The sequence below is a fragment of the Bombus impatiens genome, unplaced genomic scaffold (assembly GCF_000188095.3).
Source record: "Bombus impatiens unplaced genomic scaffold, BIMP_2.2 scf_0670, whole genome shotgun sequence".
In the NCBI taxonomy this organism is placed as follows: Eukaryota; Metazoa; Arthropoda; class Insecta; order Hymenoptera; family Apidae; genus Bombus; species Bombus impatiens.
The window spans coordinates 1,054-22,029 of NT_177089.1; the positions used below are offsets into that span (position 1 = coordinate 1,054).

Here is a 20,976-nt window from a genome sequence, read left to right on the forward strand (position 1 = left end):
ACTCGCTCATATTTCTATTCTTAATCTTGTACCACAGAATATTTATATTTCATTTCATAGGCACTTGATTTATGGTATATTGTAATGACGATTAAAGTACCATTTCTAATACAGATATCAATACACTAAGAATACGATCAAGCAATTCCAACGACAGTGAAGCAAATTTTAGTTTCTTGTACCATTGTAATTTGTATCTTCCTCCTCGTTTATCCCTGTGACTAATTAGAAAATTTTATGTATCTTCGTATTTACAGAATATATTCTAAGCCCATTCATTACTCATAGTAATGAGACATGGAACAAACTATTGTGAATCAAAATAATATTATTAGTTCCGTTTCTACGGAATGGCACAAACATTTCATTGTCGTGTTATCGTATTAGACAGGTTTTTTTTATAACAAACACCTGTCCAGTGGGGAAGAATTGATCTACAAGTAGAGGAAAACATGCTCTTAGATTATAAAGCAGCAGTAGCAATTTATATATACGTATGCATATGTGTGTACAGGTTTATCGCGAGAATTTAATATATAAATATATAATATATAATAGGCGAATAAAATATAATACGAAGATATAACTAATTACGTAATTAATACAGATTAACTGCAAGATAATTTCTTAATATCTTTGATATTTAAAAAGTTCAATCTAGATTCTGAAAGAGTTAATGTTGAAGCATAATAATCAGAAGAAATTACTACTGGTGATACTGTTATATTTGTGATTTTTATTGAAATAAACTTATACTTTAACAGTATAATTACCCCGAAGATTTCAGATTTTCTTTTTGCGCTTACCAAAAATACGTGTGTATTATAACAAAATTGATCTTAACTTTTACTGAAATAGAAACATTATCTGATATTATTTCAATTATGATTATATCTATACTATATATATAGTATATCAAAGCATATTACAGTTCGGTAATTCTAGTATTGATTGGATGATGAAGGTAAAATGTAGGAATATTTAAGAAAATAGAATTGCTTAAAATTTATAGATATAACCGTGTATTTATAGTCCTTTATACAAGATTTATATTCTCGTAGTACCTAAACAGGTTGATTAATGAATTTAATTTCATTGGTTTAATAAACAGATAATAAAGTGCACAAAGCTGGCTTTCGCTTTCTTTTACGCTACATTCACGTATGATAATAAAAATTATAAATTACACAAAAAAGTTTATATCATTTGTAATTCTCGAACAAATATTTTCTATTGTTCGAGTGAAATTATGTTATGACAATTACATTGCACAGCCATTGATTAATAAATATAGTTCGTGTAAATTTCGAAGGTAGAATTCTGTCTGATATAACGTAGAAAAAGAATTGAATGCCTATGTTTAAAATAGGCAAGAAGAGTGAACAAAAAACTCATTGTTTACTACAATTATATATATTATTTGTTAAAGTCGCATTAATATCGAATTAATGTAATGTTTTACTGATGTTTTCTTAAAACTAGGAGAAAAACGAATAGACACTCCACGCAATCTATTCAAACAGATCGGCGAAATGGTAAAAGACAATGCCTGTAATTCGTAGACCGGGGAACGAATAAAACTAGAACGCCATTAAATGTATTACTGAACAAATGCAAACTGCTGCTCCGTGAATCGACATGATGTATGATACAGATTAAATGGGAGTCGAACGTCGAAATTCCATCCAAAGTTTGCGATCGAAACGTACACTCGTTCATTTGTACAAAGTAGAATGTTACTTTTTTTTCATTGCATCAGCAAGAATACTATCGCTAGCAATATGTGAAAGAACAAAGTACATTGTAATAAAAGATTTTTGACCGTAATCGATAAAAGTTATACTACCGTAACACTGTATTCGTAAAGTGCAATACATGTACATTAACTGAATATATCTACGAATGTATAAGATCTCTGAGTAAAAAGGAAAGATCCTTAATACTTTTCAATCATTAATTAGTCTCTTAGTTATCAACAACGCACCTAACATAATATAATTGGACAACATTGATCTATTGCTATTATTATTGCTACTCTCGTTACATGTATCGAGTTTTGTTACTGAAAATCAAGTAGTCGTGATAGTATCCTTGCTAATATACATGTCAATCTATCACTAGAGGAAAGGAAAATTTGTACATCGTTTGTACAATGGTGTGACTCAATCTTGTCTGCGCCATGTGAATTTCGCCCTTTGACTAGACGCCTCCACAGCGACCGGCATCGGGTGAGAATATGGACACGCTGGTTTAGTGCAGAATGGGTGATACTTGCACTGCTGGGCGGGATGAGAGAACACGCATCCTAGTTTTGTGCAGGACAAGCCGAATTTACATTTGGGATGTCTGTAAGCACACTTGTCTCCAAACTTACACGCAGGAAATGCACTATAATGTAGGAAAAGATAAGAAGCAGTTAAAAAATACTTAACTAATGTGAATGATAATGAATGGAAAGAATTAAATAAAATAGTAACCTGCACATAATGAGGGGATGAAGATACGCGCACTTATTTCCTAATGTACAATTGGGCCAGTATCTACATTTCTCTTTCGATTTATCTATCACCGCTACCGTGTTTTCTGTTAGTGGTTTTTTATCTAGACCTGGATGCAAAAGACAACGTTATAAAATTTGTATTATAGAATTTATGTAAGAAGTAAATTAGTGAAATTGTATTATTTACGTTTAGCTAATGGATTCGTTAATAATGTGCTGGATTTTAAATCTGTGGGACTTGGTAAACGAGATCTATTATAAATAATTGGGCTTAATTTTCTCCTTTTTTTTGGTATCTCTTCTATTTTCTCTACATTCTCCGTATTGCAATTTTCATTGTTCTCCTCCGTTCTTTCTTTTACACTTATATCACCTTCAGTTTCAATTTCCGTTGCTTGAAAGACAGAAGTTTCTGATTCATTCTGAATATATATATCGTTTTGAATTGTTGATAGTGCAAGTTCGTCATCCTCATTCACCTATAAGTTAATGTCAATTGATAAAATGAATAAGTAGAATCAAAGAAAATTTACGGTTCAGACAATTACAAAGTACGTACCTCCATTTCCAGTCGTTCATCGTCGTCAGACGTCACTTTATCTTTCATTAAATTAGTGTTATATCCATTGAGTGTAACTAAAAATTTTTGGTTGTCGTCACTCCTTTGGAATAAAGACATTACGACACCCATATGTTCCTCGGTAACTGGTTGCGGTACATCTACAGACCGTATAATACTAAATATTAGAGAAACAATTTTAAGTATCATATATATCTCCAAAAAAAAAGAAAAAGTAGAGTAAAAATACACTTACAAGGCTTTGATTTCGATTCTGAAACATCTGTATTTAATTCTACTTGTATCTTTTCCATAACTAATCTTTTATTGGAATTCAAATGTACTGATAAATTTTGACCCACGTCTCGCACAGCGGGTGATTTAAGATGTTTCAATGTTTGCTTTTTTTCCTGTGAAAGTTTCTTAATGAAAAAATATTCATCGATTAAAATATGTATCAAATTGTTTTTAATCAGTACTATTAATATCTATTACATTTTATACATACCAATAAGGATGGCTCCGGATTCTTTTGTGTAACAACAGATTGATTTGCCTCGGCAACAGCTCTTAATAAAAGTGATTGCGTAGCACGTTTTTGCGTTGGTTGCAATGGTTTTAGAGGTCTTGGTGTCACAATTACTTTACTGGGTATTTTAGTTTCCTCAACTTCTTCCTCTGCATCGCTGCATTCTTTGTTATTCTTTGCTAATAATTTCAGTCGTTTTCTATCAGTCTTAACTGGTACAGGTTTATTTACAGCTATTATATGGGATTTAATAGGTCCACTTGTACCCACAGATTGTGGGTCATCATCTAATTCCTCTTCTGCACCTAGATTGAGGTAGTCCTCATCCTCGCTACTTTGAGAACGTCTGATTGACGAATTAAAGCCAGACTTAACGCTAACTGGCTTAAAATTATTCTTTAATGGTCCCAATCTATTCTTTATATTTTTATTGTTGGACAAGGTATCGCGATCTTGTTCCAAAGGTTTGCTTTTAAATTCTATATGTTCTTTATTCCCTAATTGTTTAGGTGATTTATTAACAGTCGCGATCCCTAAGCGATCTTTAATCGTACCCGTTGTTTTTTCTGCCGATTTCGATTTTAGATTAGAATTTACTTTCTCCCTTAACTCTAAATTTTTGGATGCTTTTTCGACCTTGGAATTACCCAGTCGAGTTTTTATACTACTAACTTTATCAGATTCATGTTTCAATTCGATCTCACGGTTCTTCTTCGTACGATCCTCCGTATCAAAAGGTCTTCCCCTCGGAAAATTATTATTGCGATTATCCAACCGACGCTTTTCAGTCTGCCTATACCGACTTTCGATATCCGTTTTCTCTCTGTGAACTTCAAACTTTTTTCTTGGTGATACCACACCTAAACGATTTTTTACAGATACAACAGATGTAACTTTCGGTTTATTGACGCAAGACTTCAATTTCTTCGTGTTATCATCTGTTCTGCTCTCTCCATCCTCCTCGACTTTTGACTTTTTCACTTCACTTTGCTTTTTCTCCAAACTATCCTTATAACTATTTGTCGTGTCTAGTGATCTTTTTAAATTTCTAGATGGTGTATCGTCCATTTTTGTCTCAACATAGGAGTCTCTAGATTTATTATTAGAAGACTCAAAAGTTGAAACTTCTTTATTTGTATTCATACTTTGACTATCATTTGTCTGTATTCTTTTTGGTACTGATTGCTGGGGAACAATATGATTTGCTGTTCCATCTGATTTAGTCTCGTTATTGGCAACTTTTACAAGTTTATCTACACTTTTATTTTGTGTTGTCTCCAATTTTTGACTAGATAAGAATGTTTTTGTATTTTGTTTATGGAATGATTTATCATCTTTCACACTTTTATTGGAAGACTTATCAATGGTCTGATTAGCAGCTTGATCTTCCAAAAAGGAAGTTGTTGATGTCTTCCTCTTTTTCCTTTCTTCTTCTTGTTTTACAACGACTGTAGGCACAAATTCCCTCAATGATCTTTTCTTAGCTACAGTAACCTTCTGCAATTTTTTCAATACTTGGTCATGCAACCAATCGACAAATGGAGTTGTGCAATTTTCCAGAAATAAATATAGATCCTCGTGCATCTGTTGACGAGACTTTTTATTTACAACCATTACTAAAATATAATCTGGTAGTTCTTCATCGTATCTTATCCCTAATTCCAATAATTTAGCACGAATAGCACTCTGAAAAGAAAAAATAATAAGTCATTTTTATTGTGAAGTTTCTGATATAGAGATTGATGTGTTTCCCTTATAATTTATATAATTTCTTATTATTTTTGGCCATTTACAAAATTTCAACATCTTTATCGTTTCCAAATATTTTATTTTCAATGCTTTTCCACTTTTTCTTGACTTTTAAATATATATATATGAAATTTCTATGCAAATTAATCACTAAATTAATCGAGCGTCGTATCGAAAGTGTAACTCCCATATAAAATTACAATAATTGTAATGTGTAAATTGTCAAAACCTAACGACAAAACTATCATACAACAAGAAAGACATTAAACAGAGACTTGTCGATAATTCGCCAAAGTTCTGCATCGGAAATTATTGAACACAACAAGGCGAATAGAACAATGCAAGTATAATCAGGTAAAAGCGTAAATCTTTCACTTACCCGCAATTGATTCGTAACTTCTATCCCGCGTATATCCATGATGTTGATCACATTTAATAAATTGAACACGCGGGGAAAGAAAACTATTGTCGAGTCACAAAATCGACGATATTATCACGGATATTGAAGAATAAAAACATTCTCCGCCACGAAGGATCAGAATCAGAATGCTTCCTCCTAGTAAGTAAGCAACCTAGGCAGGAAACTCTGTACGTATTCCAAGTATATAGACCTATATTATATAAATAACAATTACTTCTCCTTAATACTTTTATAAACAGGGCGTTTATAAATCTCTTATTACCAAACTAAAAATAATATTCATACCGAAATTACATCGTTTATAATTTAAAATTATACAAGCGCAATGTGGATATAATAAATGCTCAATTCGCTTTTCATCAACTTTATATATACAGTTTCCCCTCTATTAGAATGAGCATACCGTGGACGGAAATAGTTTTGCCGTTGGTACGAGCAGGTAGGTCAGTCTATACTTTACTATCTTCATGACGTAGCAAAGGCGGCAATATATAAATTGAACATATATTTAAATGAAAAGAAAAGATGTGATCATGAATTTGACTAACTTCAAAAATATGTCTTTTCTGAATTGTTTTCTTGGCAAGTCCAAACAAGGAAAAATATATAGGTATTTTAATGTAATTCTCGAAATAAATAGTCCCTAAAGGTTTTACGTAACAGAAAACAGAAGCATTTCTACAACTGTCATTAACCATTGAATATTAATCAAAGCATTCAACGATTAATCGAGCAACTTCAAACAGAAAAGTCGAGATGTCCTGTATGAAAAGTATCTTCACATTTTCTCATTTACTGTATGATCTTTTTGTCTTTTCTATGAGGATTACTTTCGCCATGACTGTAGCTGCTTTTAAAATGATTGTACCCTCTCGATCAAAGAATTTGCTAGGCGAAACGGTGTTGGTAAATAAATTTCATATTTATAGTTTCCACATTCTATTTCTCATCTCCTAAATATGTACATTCATTAGATAACCGGCGCTGGTCATGGAATTGGCCGCGAATTGGCTATACAATTAGCTTCTTTGGGTTGCATAATCGTTTGTTGGGACGTAGATACCGAAGCAAATCGGTCGACGATGAGTCTGGTATCAAAAAATGGTGGAGAAGTAAGGAAAAAGAAATAAAAGGCAGTTTGAAATAAGAGATTGCGTTAAAAGTTTTAAGTATAAGTATTCAGGTGGTATAATAGCAAGTCGTAAGCTCCATCAAATACAAATTTATTTCTATAATATAATTTATTTCTAATAATCGCAACTTTGTTATTGTACCAACAAGCCCTATACCTTAATTAATATATCTATCTATCATATAGGATAGAAATCATTGGAAACCCTAATTTCTAATATTTTTGAATAAATAAAAATCTTATAATATTTTTATTTGATCTTCGATAGGCATTTTCATTGAAAAAGATATATACATATATGTATATTTAGGCTTACGGTTTCGTAGTCGATGTATCGAAAAGATTGGAAGTCCGAGAGGCAGCGAGGTTAATGAGAAAAGTCGGCGTGCCAGAAGTGTCTATCCTGATTAATAACGCCGCTGTATTATATCATTGCCCTTTTTTGAATCAAGACACGGATATCATAGAAAAGACGTTCAACGTTAATGTTTTATCAAATTTTTGGGTTCGTTCATCAAATGTTCACTAATAATTTATAAAATGAAAAAGTTACTTAAAATTACAAGCAACATTAAAAATTGTAAATACCAATGAAACTCTCACTTAAACCTCGAATTTTTTCAACAGACGATAGAAACTTTTTTGCCCACCATGATGCAAAATGGAAAAGGTCATGTAGTTTGCGTGTGTAGCATGTGTGGTATATATGGTGTGTCCCAAAAAGTAGCCTACTGTTCTTCCAAATTTGCTGTGAGAGGTAGAGGAATTTTTAATTGAAATATAATAATTTTTTAAATAGTTTGCCCATCGTTAAAAATGTGTTCAACATAACATTAATGCTGTAAATGCATCATAAATGGTATTGCCGTATTTTATTCCTTCTTTTAAATGAATATGACGCATTTCATGAAAAAGTATGAAATTACTAATAGTTGAATTTTAATAGGTTTGATGGAGGCTCTTTATGAGGAACTGCGATTGGACCACAAGAATACTAACATACAATTTACAACCATTTATCCATTTTATGTGGATACTGGGCTAGCCAGAGATCCAAAATATAGGTAACGTGTGGATAAAAAGTGTCTTGATTCAATCTTTCATTCCAAGTGTATGATTTTTATAGGTTTCCTTATATATTCGGTGTAGTATCACCTGGATATGCAGCGGGAGAAATAATCAAAGCAGTTAGAAGAAATTATACTGAATACTCTATTCCTAGATGTCTTCTTACCCTAAATTCCATTAACAGGTACTTTATATAGGATGATTCAGCTTTTTCCAGCCAAACGTTGTCAATATATTCTATAGATCAAGGTAAAAAAAACACGCCGTATAAATATATGTCACTGGAAGAATTGTTCTGAAGAGGAGTTCTAAGAATTATATGCGAAATGAACGGTGACGAACGTGCGTTATTATGATACGAAGTATAAGTAGGTGCGGAGTATTTACATAAGGTATCGTAATACTTCTATAATTCTAGCTGCATTTAATAAAAATGTTTACGACGTTCGTTACCGCTCATTTGATATACCGTTTTCTTGCTATAACTCTTCTTCTCCTACTAATATATATTTATCTAACATATTTTTTTATCTTTTTCTGTAAAATATACTGATAACGTTTGGCCGGAAGAAAACTGGGATACAGTCGATCTTCATAAATTTTATTACTCTAATTCAGGCTCAAATTCAATCAAGTTCTACTTCTACAAATTCTACAAATTCCAACATTTGAATATTAAATACTTATATTCAACATATTCATTTTCTAATTTATACTCTCGCAAGCATAACATTTTTTTTGAACGTTTATGGCCCACAGATTGATTCCCGAAAGTGCGATGAGGTTGATCCTTGATTTCTTGGCGAATGTGGATCGTAAACGCCGAGAAAAACTTGCAGCCCGTGAAACTGTCGCTTCGTAAAACATAATAATATTCATACATATATAAATTTATGTTTATAGAATGCGTCACAAGATAATGACACGTAATGTCCAATTTAAAAATTACATTGTATTACATACAAACTAGATAACAAGACAATTTTTTGTTAGTACATACGTCATTAGGTATCTTACAGAATAATTACAATAATTATTTTAATTTTATTTATCTCATAGTAAAATATTTTAATAAAGGATTAAAGATAATAGATAAATCAATTCTGTGCAATTAAAGTTGGATGCAAATCACATATTTATTGATGTTAGAAATAATTTGCAATTTAAATTAGTTTCGTTACTTAGAAAAAAAGTTTCCCTATAAATATTCAAAATGTAGAAAACAGGCAAAATAAACAAGTTCTTTAATTTTTCGTACATACAAAGTAGATATAATCCTACTTTTTTCTTCTACAAGATTTTTTCAAAATATTTATGACCTTAAATTTTGAATCAGTTGATAGACCGTTGCGCGTACTCTGTATGTTGCATCCTTTCACTTCCATAAAAAACTTATAGAACTAGATAAAGATAGTATAATGATCGTGCACTTAGGTGGGTACATGTCATTTTGGTTGACAACGTATCGCGACGACGAAAATCGTTATCGAACTGTTACCGCATCATTGGCGAAAAAAATAGGAAAGAATCTTGATCAGCTTAAATGACAATTGATACGATTATGATATGAGGCCGAGATATGACGATGAAAACACAATTATCTTCCTCGACGTATCTGACTCTACTATAATAGTAGTGATAATAAGTATCGCAGACTTCGTTAAGAATCAGAATATTTTTTTTTATTTGTCTATTGAAAGGAAAAGTTACTTCATTTTCGCTGTATTATTAATCACGTTGTGATTAATAATTTGCTTTATAAAATCCAAGCATTGTATTTGCATCATACATTTCGTGAAATTTAAGAGAACGATTTCAATCGAATTCAATGGGAATCGATGAGTTTTCCTTTTGATCTACCTGAACAAACGTTATCGCAGATTAAAAACATATTTTCTAAATAGAAGGTGAAGGTGAGTGTGCTATCGGTGATGTACAGCGAATTCCTACAAGGAGTCCCTTTTCAAGAGACTGGAATGAACTATCTTAATTGATCGTACGAACACTTGTTTTGGCGAAATCTTAGATTTCATTGCGGGAATATAAACTCACTGACTGTGATGTGGTTTTCTCAGCATGTCTCGCGAAACTATATGACCAGCAAAGTCATCTGAACAGAAATTGAAAATATATATACAGGAAAAAAAAATGAATATATATATATATATAAAAATGCCATTTATTTTCATAAAACGGCAATTTTAGAGCGTAGATGTCTTGGAAAACTGCATTGTTTATTTAAATCGTTAGCGAAAGGAATGACAGCAGTCGTAAAAAATAAAGAAAACTATACGAACATGGCAATATCTTTTGTAAATGTGAGTAACTTTTCATTTTTCTGCAGACTGTCCTATCATTTTGTTCGACGTTATATTTCTAATCTTGCAAGAAAAAATTATTTATTTTCGCTTTATGAGTATGTCGGAGATGAAATTTGAAATTTTGGGAAAATCTTCTAATACTTTAGCCTAGATTCTAGCATAGCCGTAATTAAGCGATTGTTGTCATTCAATCTGATTGTAATTATTGGAGATTTGTGATAGTGAGATTGGGCTCGGAGGCGACGCAACTGGTCGCCAAACGCAGCCACGGTCATGGGATGGACGTTTTGCCTGACGGAGGTGTGGAATGGTTGTATGGTTCTCCCTAGAAATGTGGCTGTGGCGACATATGGTCTCAAGGATCGGCCTGGCTACGTGTGATTTTATCTCGGAGGTGTCAATATAATGGGACACACGTTGTATTAATAATCAAACTCCAGGCAGAAACTGCCTAGCAACGGCGATTGGAACTTTCTCGATGCTCCTAAAGAATATTTAACAAACGAACACAATTGTAAGAGAGGAAGATTTTCATCAGTTTGTTATTCGTGCGATCGCCTTGGAAAGTTACACATCGAGCAGTTTATACCGAGCGTCTCAACAATCGTACTTCATGCTTAAAAAGTATTCTACGCTTAATAAAGAGTTATCCCGTTGACCGTGGATTCGCTATCGAACCCAAGAACATTGTCAATTGCATCTTGCGTGTCTAAACACCATGGTTGTTCGTTAAACTTTGTAAAAGTCATTTTTTTGTACCTGTAAATGTAATCTTTATTGTACAAAACTAATGGCTAATTCAAATGAAGAATTGTTACGCGCCTTAAATTCTAACGATAACCCGACAAGTGTATAGCGATATGTTAAAAACTAGTTGTTAATGAAATATGTTTCTATATCTTCGTTTGTTATTCAATAAAATTCTTCGAATTTGTGGCACGCGGTATTTTCCTGTACGGGAGTGCAGTACTGCTTAGCCAAGTTAAACCAGTTGCAGATCTGTCACGTGGAGCCGCATCTTCTGCTAGTGCTTCCATAAAATTCTTCGAAGATCACTCAGTCTTTATGAAATAACGCTTCAGTTACTTCTGGTAAGTCATCTATTCCAACTTTCGATATAGTTCCGCTATAATCGTTATAAAAAAATCCTGCTATAAAGTTTGTGAGTTTCAAACAGAGTGTTTCATTTTATGGTGTCTGTCGTTAGCTAAATAAATCTCTTTACAGTGACTTTGATGTGATTAGTAAGTGTAATTAAAAAGAAATGAAAGAGATCGTGTGATATACATATGTTTTAATCTAATAACGAAATATAAAAAGTGACTCATACGTATTTTTTACTTGGTTTCTTTCTCGGTACACGTCTCGCTAAACAAGTTTACCTTGAAACAAATTGAAAAATTGAAAGGCAAGTTCATGATAAACCTTCCCATACAAGGGCGTAACGTTAAAAGTCAATGACGCCAACATCGTTGGGTTATCGTACGATTATTCTTCTTTGTGGAATTGTGGAATTTGAGAGACTCAGAAATAAAATTTTCTTACATGTTCTCCTTCATACACGTATACAGTATACAGTAACTCGCACAGGACATAGACACCAATGTGTTCGAGAAATTATTGCTCTATACGTATATTTATCTATAATAATATTATTGCATTAATTGTTTTTAAATATGTTAGAACACTTATTGCGATTGGCAGAAATATAAATTTTGCTTCTTTAATACACATAGCCTTTTTGTATAATACGTATATATTAACACATCATTGTCACAAGTCATAAAAATATGGTTTTTGTTGACTGCTTGTAAAATGCCGGAGACACATAAATAGGGCGTTCAAGCACTGCGGTTATACCCAATCTGTAATCATACTCAACGTATAATTTTATTCATGAAAAAACATATGGTTGAAAAAATTGAAGGTAATAGGAAAATATATGCTCAAGATGCCAATGCAGTAAACACAATAAACGATTTACATTTGCTTACATTGTAACCTACGCAGTTCTTCGGGGAGACACGTGCATCGAAAAATATCAAAGAGTAAGAATTGATTAGTATCGAAATGAAATATATGTATTTTGTTTAAAATAAAAAATTCGATCGTTCGATCATTTATTTGTATAATTGAATTTGAATAAGATCTTCCTCGAATGGAGCAAGTATCTTATAAATTAATTGTAAAATAATTACTATGCAGAGTTTCGATTTCAAATTTCATAAAAAAATGTCCGATGTTTTAAAAGTTACAAACATTGTTGTAATATTATCCGATATAGATGAAAACTTCAAAATAAACCAGTTCCCTCGCGGATTTATACGCGGAAGATAATACGAGTCATTGTATCTCAGATTCTTTTGGTGTATTTTTCAAGAATACTTTCTAAAGGCTAACTGTTACAACTTTCAAAGTTCAAACATAAAATGTCAAAGTAAAAGATTCAATTTCTAATTTAATGGGTTCAAAAGTTTAAACATTTAAATCTGAAGCTGCATGATGTATACTTTCTTATTAAAATGCGCTCTTACTATCTTTTTACGCAAATATTTCCGATTTCTTTCACATCCTAAAGTGTCCCATTTTTTTTCAAAATGCCGAATCACGTTTCTCCAGTTTCTCATTTTAATCTATCGAACACAACCAACACTGAACAAGGATCTGGTTTCAGTTCACCTTAACTACCGCTTCCTTCTTTCTCGATCGCTGACTTTTAACACAAAAAGAAAAAGAGAAATAACAATAATTCGTAACGGACTAGCTGTTTCATGAATAAAGAGAGAAAATCAGTCGCGGGACACCCGGAAGAAATTTAACTAGACATGCAATTATTCTGGTACGTGGGCTATGGTTAGTTAAATTCTGTATCTATATGCGATCATTCAGACCCAGTACACTCTTTCACGTAATATCTGTTACATAATGTGTGCAGACTTTTCCTGTTTTTGATTTACAATTCTATATGTATATCATGATAGCTGTCTACTACGTAGCTTAGCAGTTATCGATGCAGGCTGTTACTATTACAATCAAAAGAGAGGGACGGAGAACCGTTGTTCTATGCAATATCTTGCACGCTTTATGCGCTTTTATATTTCATAAAAGGCCATTGTTTTCTCCTGTTTAATAAACATGACGACGTACGTATATAAATTGCTGGAAGAAAATAAAATAAATGGACTTGGAATTTATTTTAGTATTTAATTTGTATTTATAAAAATTGATTTGCTAATATATAGTATCTAAACTATATTAGTATATAAATATATTAACAACACCATTTGTTTAAAAATAGTAATACAATTTATTATGATATTATTAACAATACTACAAAATAATGTTGTAAATAAGTACATGTATGCAAATGTAAAAATGTACGTAAATGATGCCTATTTTAATGAAATTCGTAATTTTCTCGATGACGAAAGATTGAAGTATTGATAAGCGAGAAATAACATGCATATGGATTTATTACGTAAGTCTGCTTGTAAAACGTGATAATATTTGTACTAGATTAGTTCCAGATAGATAGAATTAATACGAGATAACAAATAGTTTCAGAATGATGGAATTCTAAAGAAGACAATAAAAGGCGAATTATCACAAATAATCCAGTCGCTTTTCTGCGACTTATCATATACCAGCATTATCATATATCAAACGAAACTACACTATTACGATTTAACACTCCGGTTCGCATGTTCGATTATGCGGATAAAATGATTTGAAAAAGAAAAGTGTAGAAGCCGGCACGATAGTGTTCAAGCGATCTACAAGCTCAACAAGGGGGGATAAGAGGTTCATAAGGAGCTCGAGTTGGTAGGCTGGCCAGTGATATTAAGCTACACATCAAACTTCAACCATAAAATCGGCCATACGGCGATGGGGTTTCGACGTCATTTCACCAGTTACTAATTGCCCCATTACGCAATGTTGATACACTTTCGCTATATTATTGGATACCAATACTTCCGGATATAATTAGTATACTACGGTACACGAGGCTCCCGTACGATAGCGCGTCATTTGTAGAATATTCTGGAATTGACGCGGAGCTCTCTGGCGTTTCCTCTTTCGTCATGAAATTTGTTCATATACCTATCTTTTTAATTTTCCGATACTGAATCCCCTGACTTTAACATTCTTTTTTTTATCGTATCGTATCTTTCAGAATTTATTTCGTTGATTAAATTATCATAAATTTTCAATTTTAAATTTGCATAAATTTTAAATACTCGATTGCATCACTAGTTAATGATTAGGAGAACGGTTAATCGTTAAAATAAAAAGGAAGTGTTTCTTATGAAATAATTTAGTACACAATTTGCATCGAACGAAAAGTATTGGCATTTCCTACATTTTCATGCTGATCTCTACTAATTTTAATTTCTTTTCCCTTTCAGTGCAATGCATCCCATAAAAGACGAGATGGCGATCGTGGGCTCAAGAATACCGTACTCTTCGTTCACCATTTGGCTCTTTCTCAGCATCGAATTCGTAATTACCATGTTGTTATCTATCTTTCTGAGAATCCTTAAGATATTCAAATCACTGCTGCCGGAACCACCGAGAGATTTGTCTGGAGACGTGGTTTTGGTAAGAATGCAAGGCATCTCTCGTGATCTTTCAGAATACACGCTTGAAATTAAACGTTTCGAAAGTTGAACTTTTTAACGAAAGATCGCAAACCTCAAATTTTGAAGCTTAACGCGAAATTCGAAAGTTGACATTTACCGAACGATCGTGCTCTGATGGAAAATAAATTTTTTAATAGTCTTATGTATGACTTTATGTTCTTCAGGTGGCCGGTGCTACTTCCTCTTTAGGCAGATCTCTCGCGGCTGAATTCGTGAAAAGCGGGTGCTCCGTTATTTGCGTGGATAACGATCACAAGTTAATCGAGGAAACAGCATCGAGATTGAAACGACAGCATCTCACCACCGACGAAACCAAGCCGAGGCACAGAGAGAACGATTCTTCACGATGCAGCTCGACTATATCTGCTTACGAGTGCGATTTCTCAAATAGAGATGCCATTAAGAGAACAGCTCAAAAAGTGAAAGACGATATCGGAAAGATCAACACTTTAGTGACCTGCATTGACAATTCGAACGGGGACGTCTTCGACACGACCAGCAAGACTTTAATGACTCATTTTTGGGTATATAAACTTGTCTTTCTGATTGTTTCTCTTTGTTTCTCTTTGTTGGAACCTTTTAAAGAATACGATCAATGGACACATTAATCTTCATTCACAATTTTAATTTTCACCTCACAATTAATTTTTTTCAGGCAATTAAGAATCGTTAAAAGGAAGGATTGAAATCAATTTATAATTTTATTTATTATTGCTGGGTAGAGTTGTTTATTAATTATCGTTGAATTTGTTAGCGATTATTATAAGAAACGTTAATGACCTTGTGGATGATGAGTACAATTTTATTTATAGGATAGAAAGACAGAATTATGTAAAATATCGAAGAAGATGATGGAATTAGCAGGGTATTATAAATTTATAAATTTTTTTAAATAGCCTCTTAATCTAATTTCGTTAAAAAATGACACGATCGTTCAAATAGTAAAAACGTTTATATTCGGTTCTAACGTGGATGTAAGGAATATATGTTAAGGTATTTCTTCCATTGCATTTACAGACAGTCCTCGCGTTTCTTCCAATGATATTGGATCAAAAACGAGCCTATATAATTGGAGTGACCCCAATCGCATCGAATAACGACTCTTATCATGGTTCCAAGGCAGCTGTGATGAGTAAGCATCTTTGAATATTATTGACACTACTAATTTACTAATAATTAATAATTTAATAATTAATAATTCATTAATAATTAATCTAATTATTGATGTAGGTTTCATGGAATGCATGTGTCAAGAATTGAACCACCATAGTAACGATTTAACATTTTTGGCATTCTCTCCAATTAGAGAATGCAGGTAATGGTACTTCAAACATTTAGATAAAAATAATAATCGGAATATTCAGCGTCTTTCATAGAAAGACTGCTTCTTCGAGTTACTTGGGCAAATATTTCTTCAATCGAAAAAATGTAGACCGTCTACAAGACTTCTCCACGTACAGTGATTCCTATTAATATTCGAACAGTGTTTATAGTATGCGAATATTAATAAGAGTCGCTGTATGTAAATTCCTTTTTTTGGGTCAAATTAATTGGATTTCTGTGACTGTCACAGTACGTTGAAAGAGAATGAAGAACGAGTGGCCAAGAACATCGTGAAAGCAGTACGGACCAATCAGTATAATATGAGCGTCAGCTGGATATCCAAATCGCTGTATCACATAAGGTATTAAAAGATAAATACAGAGTAAAAAGTAATTTTTATCATTCTAGAAAAAAGGTGGACAATTTTTGAGTAATTTCAATCTATTAATTTTCTCAAATCTTTCTTCTGCGATCTATTTGATAAATAAATATTGACATCAAATTCGAAGATCTCCTATATAAAACAAACTCGGTTCCTTATTTGCCTGTTTTATTTTCCAGTTGTATGATCTACAACGGAATAACCTTGCTCACAGAGTGGACCCATTTTCATGGATGCGATTATCACGCGTAAATATGAGACCTCTCTCGTTTCACGCTCGACAGAATCATTAAAAGAAGGATGTCTAGAAATCGCAATACCACGATCTACGATGTTCCAAGGACAGCCTCGGAAGTTCTTTTAATAATTAAAAGAAAAGCAAAGCGCATCCGTACAAAATGATATTTTATTTTAGTCGCTCACGTATCGTCCGACAATTGAAAAGTCTACACAATAGAAGGAAGAGAACATCCAAATAGCGACGCAAAGTTTAAAGAATAATCAACGATAATTACAAAGTTTCCATATACGAGAGATATAGTACAAATTATATACGCATTAGAAAAGAAAAAAATAACGTGTTTATTATTTTTAAGTATACGGTTGTTTTTGCTTGAAAATTCGTTCGTCAATCAGGAACTAGCACGTCGTAATGACCGCTGTCCGAATTACCGGTGAATAACAGTCTAGCTGTAGGGTACTGCGAGCTCACATGATTGTGAAATACTCGTTTAAGTTCGGGTCTGTCTTTGATCTCTCGATAGATCGACAGATTCATGTTATACATCTTGGTGGCGACCGTGCATTCGAGTTCACTGGCGAACGTGCCCACCATGTCCATGTAATTTTCGTAAGTTTGCCGATCCGATATGTTCCACTCGGCCATCACGAAAGGCCCGTACTCGTGCCAATTTTCCTTGATGTGTTGCACAACCTGTCGAACAAGATTTCTATCGTTCGTAGAAATAAAAGGCGCGAAGGGCATGCGATGAAAAGACTTAATTCTTCTTTGAAATCGAACGAAAAATTCTTTCGCTTAATTACAATTCTTCTTTTAAGATGAAAAGGAAGCATTAAAGCGATTTAGAGATTCATAAGATTCTATGGGATAGTTTCTAAATTAGAAATTTTGTTAAGATAAGAAGGTATATAGTAACTGATAGATATAAGATATAGATTGCTTGAAATAAATGGAGGATCTTTTGTTCGTCCAAAGAGTTTCCATCGTTTTATCAAATACGGATCAAATTTGATTTTCCTTCGATGCGTTAAATATTAAACTTTGGTTCTTCTGTAGAACATTTTTATACATTTTCTAATATTCTTTCTATACAGTCTTTGATTATTTCAAGCAATTTATTTTGCCGTACTATAGATCTTTTTCGTAGTTTGCCCGAAAGAATCGCATAAACGGAAACGAAGCGCACCATTGATCGCAGATACCGATGCTCGTCCTCGTTTTGCCATAAAATGTAGCTAATCGCCCGAAACATGCAATTACCATCGCCGTAAATGTTTTGCACGCGAAACGTGCCTTCAGCGCACCTTAAACGAGCCGTATCTGTAACATAAAGATCGTCATTTATATTTTATTACCACTAAGTGCAACATTAAATCTCGCACGCACGTCGATTTACGTTTTAAATCCTCTTAAAACAATAGTAAGTTCTATTACGAAGGTGTACCTCTTTTAAAAAAGATAGAACGCCTGTTTTTATCTCTTTTAACACGTGTATGTGAACAAAATTGTTCACAGGGGATCCAATTAGTTTGTCGATTCCAAACAGAGTTCGTTCGTCGAATATCGGAAGCGTGGATGTAGAAGTCTCCGCGGTCCAGGTGCAGTTCGTGTCCGAATCGATTATATCTTTTCGCATTCTTAAGCAGCGACGAGCGATGTACGCACTTGTCTATTAATAAAACGTGCAAACAGATAATCGATGGCTGTTTTTATAAATAGAGTACTAAAAGTATCAAACAAAAATATAGCCTATTTCGAATATAGCTTCTGTAAAGTTGCTTATGTCGACTCTCTGTCCGTGCGAATATTTTATATTAATTATTTTTGAATATTAAAAATGTCGCATAAATTATCGATTATTATTTATGAAAGGTTACTCTGCGTGTTTTCCCATCTTCTTCGAGTTTCATCGATACTTTTTTTTTTTTTTTTTCTTTAACGAGATAAAAGGAATTCTTCGTTTGAAAAAAAATTGTAAAGATCGGCGCGTGCTGTTGAAAGCAGAATTATTATCGGTATTTTATCCTTCTTCTACTTTTACCTTCTTCAAAGATGTGGCTACAGAAAAGGAAACACCAGAGGCAAGGCAAGAGGAACGCCTTTAAAAATTTTAATACGTGGACTTTAGTGACGTCCAGTTTAGGTATCCTTCTACAACGACAGTATTCGTAAGCCACATTTTTAACTAATTTAATAGTTTAAATCAGGAACAGGTTTGATATTTCGCCTTTTTCCCCTCTTTTTCTCTCCTTTCTTTTTCTTCTTTTTTTTTTTTTTTTTTTACTTAATATCGAATTTATTCATATGCAGATTAATTTATACAGACATAATTTCGTTTATCGACATTAACATTTTAAAAGATTTGACGGGAAGTTCGATCTTCTAATGTCTTCCTTAGTTTGTAATGGGATTACGTTCGCTCGTAGCGTTTTATACATTGGAAAATCAATTTTTAACATATATAAATCAAGAGTACGATAATATCATGTGCTGTAAACGTATCTTCGTTTTAATTATTTCTATAAATTAATGATTTAGAATTTTTATTTTCCTATTCTTTATTACTACAGTTCTTTTTCTATTATTTCGCGATCGACAAGATTACTTAATTAAAATTGATAAATTGATAAATGTGAAAGAATTATATAAAGTATTATATGATATTTAAGATTGTAAATTAAAGATTATGTCTTTTGAAATAATTTGTAATGATCGTTGAACAGATTATTTCAATAACTTATTAAATATTACAAATTTTTTAAATTCCCTCGTTTCATGGGTCACGAAAAACTACCGCCACATAGCGATGAAAAGGTGGAACTAATTATCAGGTGGTAAAATTAACAAATTTAAATTTCTCGGCTACTGGGTTCAATGCTTTAATTTTTGAGAACGTACATGTAGATTTAGAACCTAACGATGTAATTGAAATCAGTTTCTTCTAAATATTCCCCTTCATAGTTATAAGCAATTTTAAAAAATCGTTTATTTTATGGACCATGGAACGCTATAACCATCTAGCCTCGAAATCGGGAAGTTCGGATTTCTTAATTTTACCTCCTGTCGATTAGTTTCATCTATTCCCTGTTAGATGACAGTAGTGCCACATTGTCTATCGACAAAATGATTTTCTAAAATTGCTTATAATTGGGAAACTAGACATACTTAAAAAAACTAATTTTAAACAAAAACATTCGTTTGAAACGTCAAAAGTTAAAAAATTCTGTCTCGGAACTGAGAAGTTGGATTTCTTAATTTTACCTCCTGTCGATAAGTTTCACCTATTCACCGCTAGATGGGTGTAGCGTTTCGGGGTCCATGAAACGAGCAAATTTCAAAAATTCTTAACGTTTTTACGTTCTTATGCTTTTTCTCTAATAGCTTCACGATTTCTGTATGTACGTTCTTAATAAAAAAAAACTTTTAATATCGGATGCGTATAATAAAATTGATATTAAATTTCTCTCGTATATTATATTTCCTTTCATTTCTTTCAGTACTCATTCAATTATGATTCTGTGCTCCTGTTATCTTGGAAGCTTTTTAATAAAAATTTATAATCTAAGCTGAGTAAACAAGAGACTATCCAGGAATAATATATAAATATGTAAAGTTATTTAATATTTGATAAAAAACTTTATTTATTCATTTGGTACAAAATAAATTGTGTTACAATTTATAATAATACATTTTAATATTATTTATGAACATAATGAATACTATTTACGTTTATAAAGATAATTAAGAAAATTTTACAAGACTTTTACATATCTAAAACTTTCCATTGCCTTTATTCAGATATGTGTTTAAAGAAGATATACGTACAAGATAGGAAATGAATGTAAAAAAGGGATCAAAAACTGACCTAGAACGCAATGTATGTAAAGAAGCGGTAGGTAGAGAGGAATACAAAGAGCGGAAAACAGGGGAAATAAAGGAGAATGACCTGACAAGACGAAAAAGGATCGAACCCGTTGCAGGCAACAAAAATGTGGCACTAAGCTTTAAAATAAGCAAGTAAATGCAACACTATTTCGCTGCTCATCCGTTTCAAATAGAATTTCATACTTTAAAAATTATTAATTGTAAAACTATATAAATTATATATCTA

At 32.5% G+C, this 20,976-nt stretch overlaps 4 protein-coding genes across 9 annotated transcripts; 2 read left to right on the plus strand and 2 right to left on the minus strand.

The window, feature by feature from the left end:
• Positions 1–999: 999 nt before the first annotated feature.
• Positions 1,000–5,908, minus strand: LOC100749137 (zinc finger CCCH domain-containing protein 14). Of its 2 annotated transcripts, none has more exons than XM_012389962.3 (7): positions 5,717–5,908; positions 3,568–5,274; positions 3,316–3,481; positions 3,060–3,220; positions 2,688–2,979; positions 2,478–2,607; positions 1,000–2,388 (listed from the first exon to the last, which is right to left on the minus strand). In XM_012389962.3, exons 1-7 carry the CDS (start codon positions 5,753–5,755, stop codon positions 2,163–2,165), a joined length of 2,721 nt encoding a protein of 906 aa, XP_012245385.1. In that variant the 5' UTR covers positions 5,756–5,908; the 3' UTR covers positions 1,000–2,162. The 2 variants fall into 2 exon arrangements, with proteins under 2 accessions (XP_012245385.1, XP_012245386.1); XM_012389963.3 differs by having other exon boundaries at positions 2,163–2,388; positions 3,316–3,469.
• A 154-nt stretch (positions 5,909–6,062) lies between these two features.
• LOC100744378 (short-chain dehydrogenase/reductase family 16C member 6-like) lies at positions 6,063–9,290 on the plus strand. The gene is made up of 7 exons (XM_003492290.3): positions 6,063–6,664; positions 6,733–6,870; positions 7,201–7,395; positions 7,518–7,647; positions 7,837–7,954; positions 8,017–8,142; positions 8,718–9,290. The coding sequence occupies exons 1-7, from the start codon at positions 6,515–6,517 to the stop codon at positions 8,818–8,820; spliced, it is 960 nt and encodes a 319-aa protein (XP_003492338.1). The 5' UTR covers positions 6,063–6,514; the 3' UTR covers positions 8,821–9,290.
• A 1,913-nt stretch (positions 9,291–11,203) lies between these two features.
• On the plus strand, positions 11,204–18,251 carry LOC100749258 (retinol dehydrogenase 10-A-like). Of its 5 annotated transcripts, none has more exons than XM_003492244.4 (7): positions 11,204–11,370; positions 14,686–14,878; positions 15,084–15,443; positions 15,937–16,051; positions 16,150–16,234; positions 16,493–16,603; positions 16,804–18,251. In XM_003492244.4, the coding sequence occupies exons 2-7, from the start codon at positions 14,690–14,692 to the stop codon at positions 16,874–16,876; spliced, it is 933 nt and encodes a 310-aa protein (XP_003492292.1). In that variant the 5' UTR covers positions 11,204–11,370; positions 14,686–14,689; the 3' UTR covers positions 16,877–18,251. The 5 variants fall into 5 exon arrangements, with proteins under 5 accessions (XP_003492292.1, XP_012245388.1, XP_012245390.1 ...); XM_012389965.3 differs by lacking the exon at positions 11,204–11,370 and adding an exon at positions 12,963–13,118; XM_012389967.3 differs by lacking the exon at positions 11,204–11,370 and adding an exon at positions 14,088–14,276.
• LOC100744500 lies at positions 17,241–18,174 on the minus strand. Its single transcript, XM_033322816.1, has 2 exons — positions 18,052–18,174; positions 17,241–17,558 (listed from the first exon to the last, which is right to left on the minus strand). The coding sequence occupies exons 1-2, from the start codon at positions 18,115–18,117 to the stop codon at positions 17,253–17,255; spliced, it is 372 nt and encodes a 123-aa protein (XP_033178707.1). The 5' UTR covers positions 18,118–18,174; the 3' UTR covers positions 17,241–17,252.
• Positions 18,252–20,976: the final 2,725 nt, after the last annotated feature.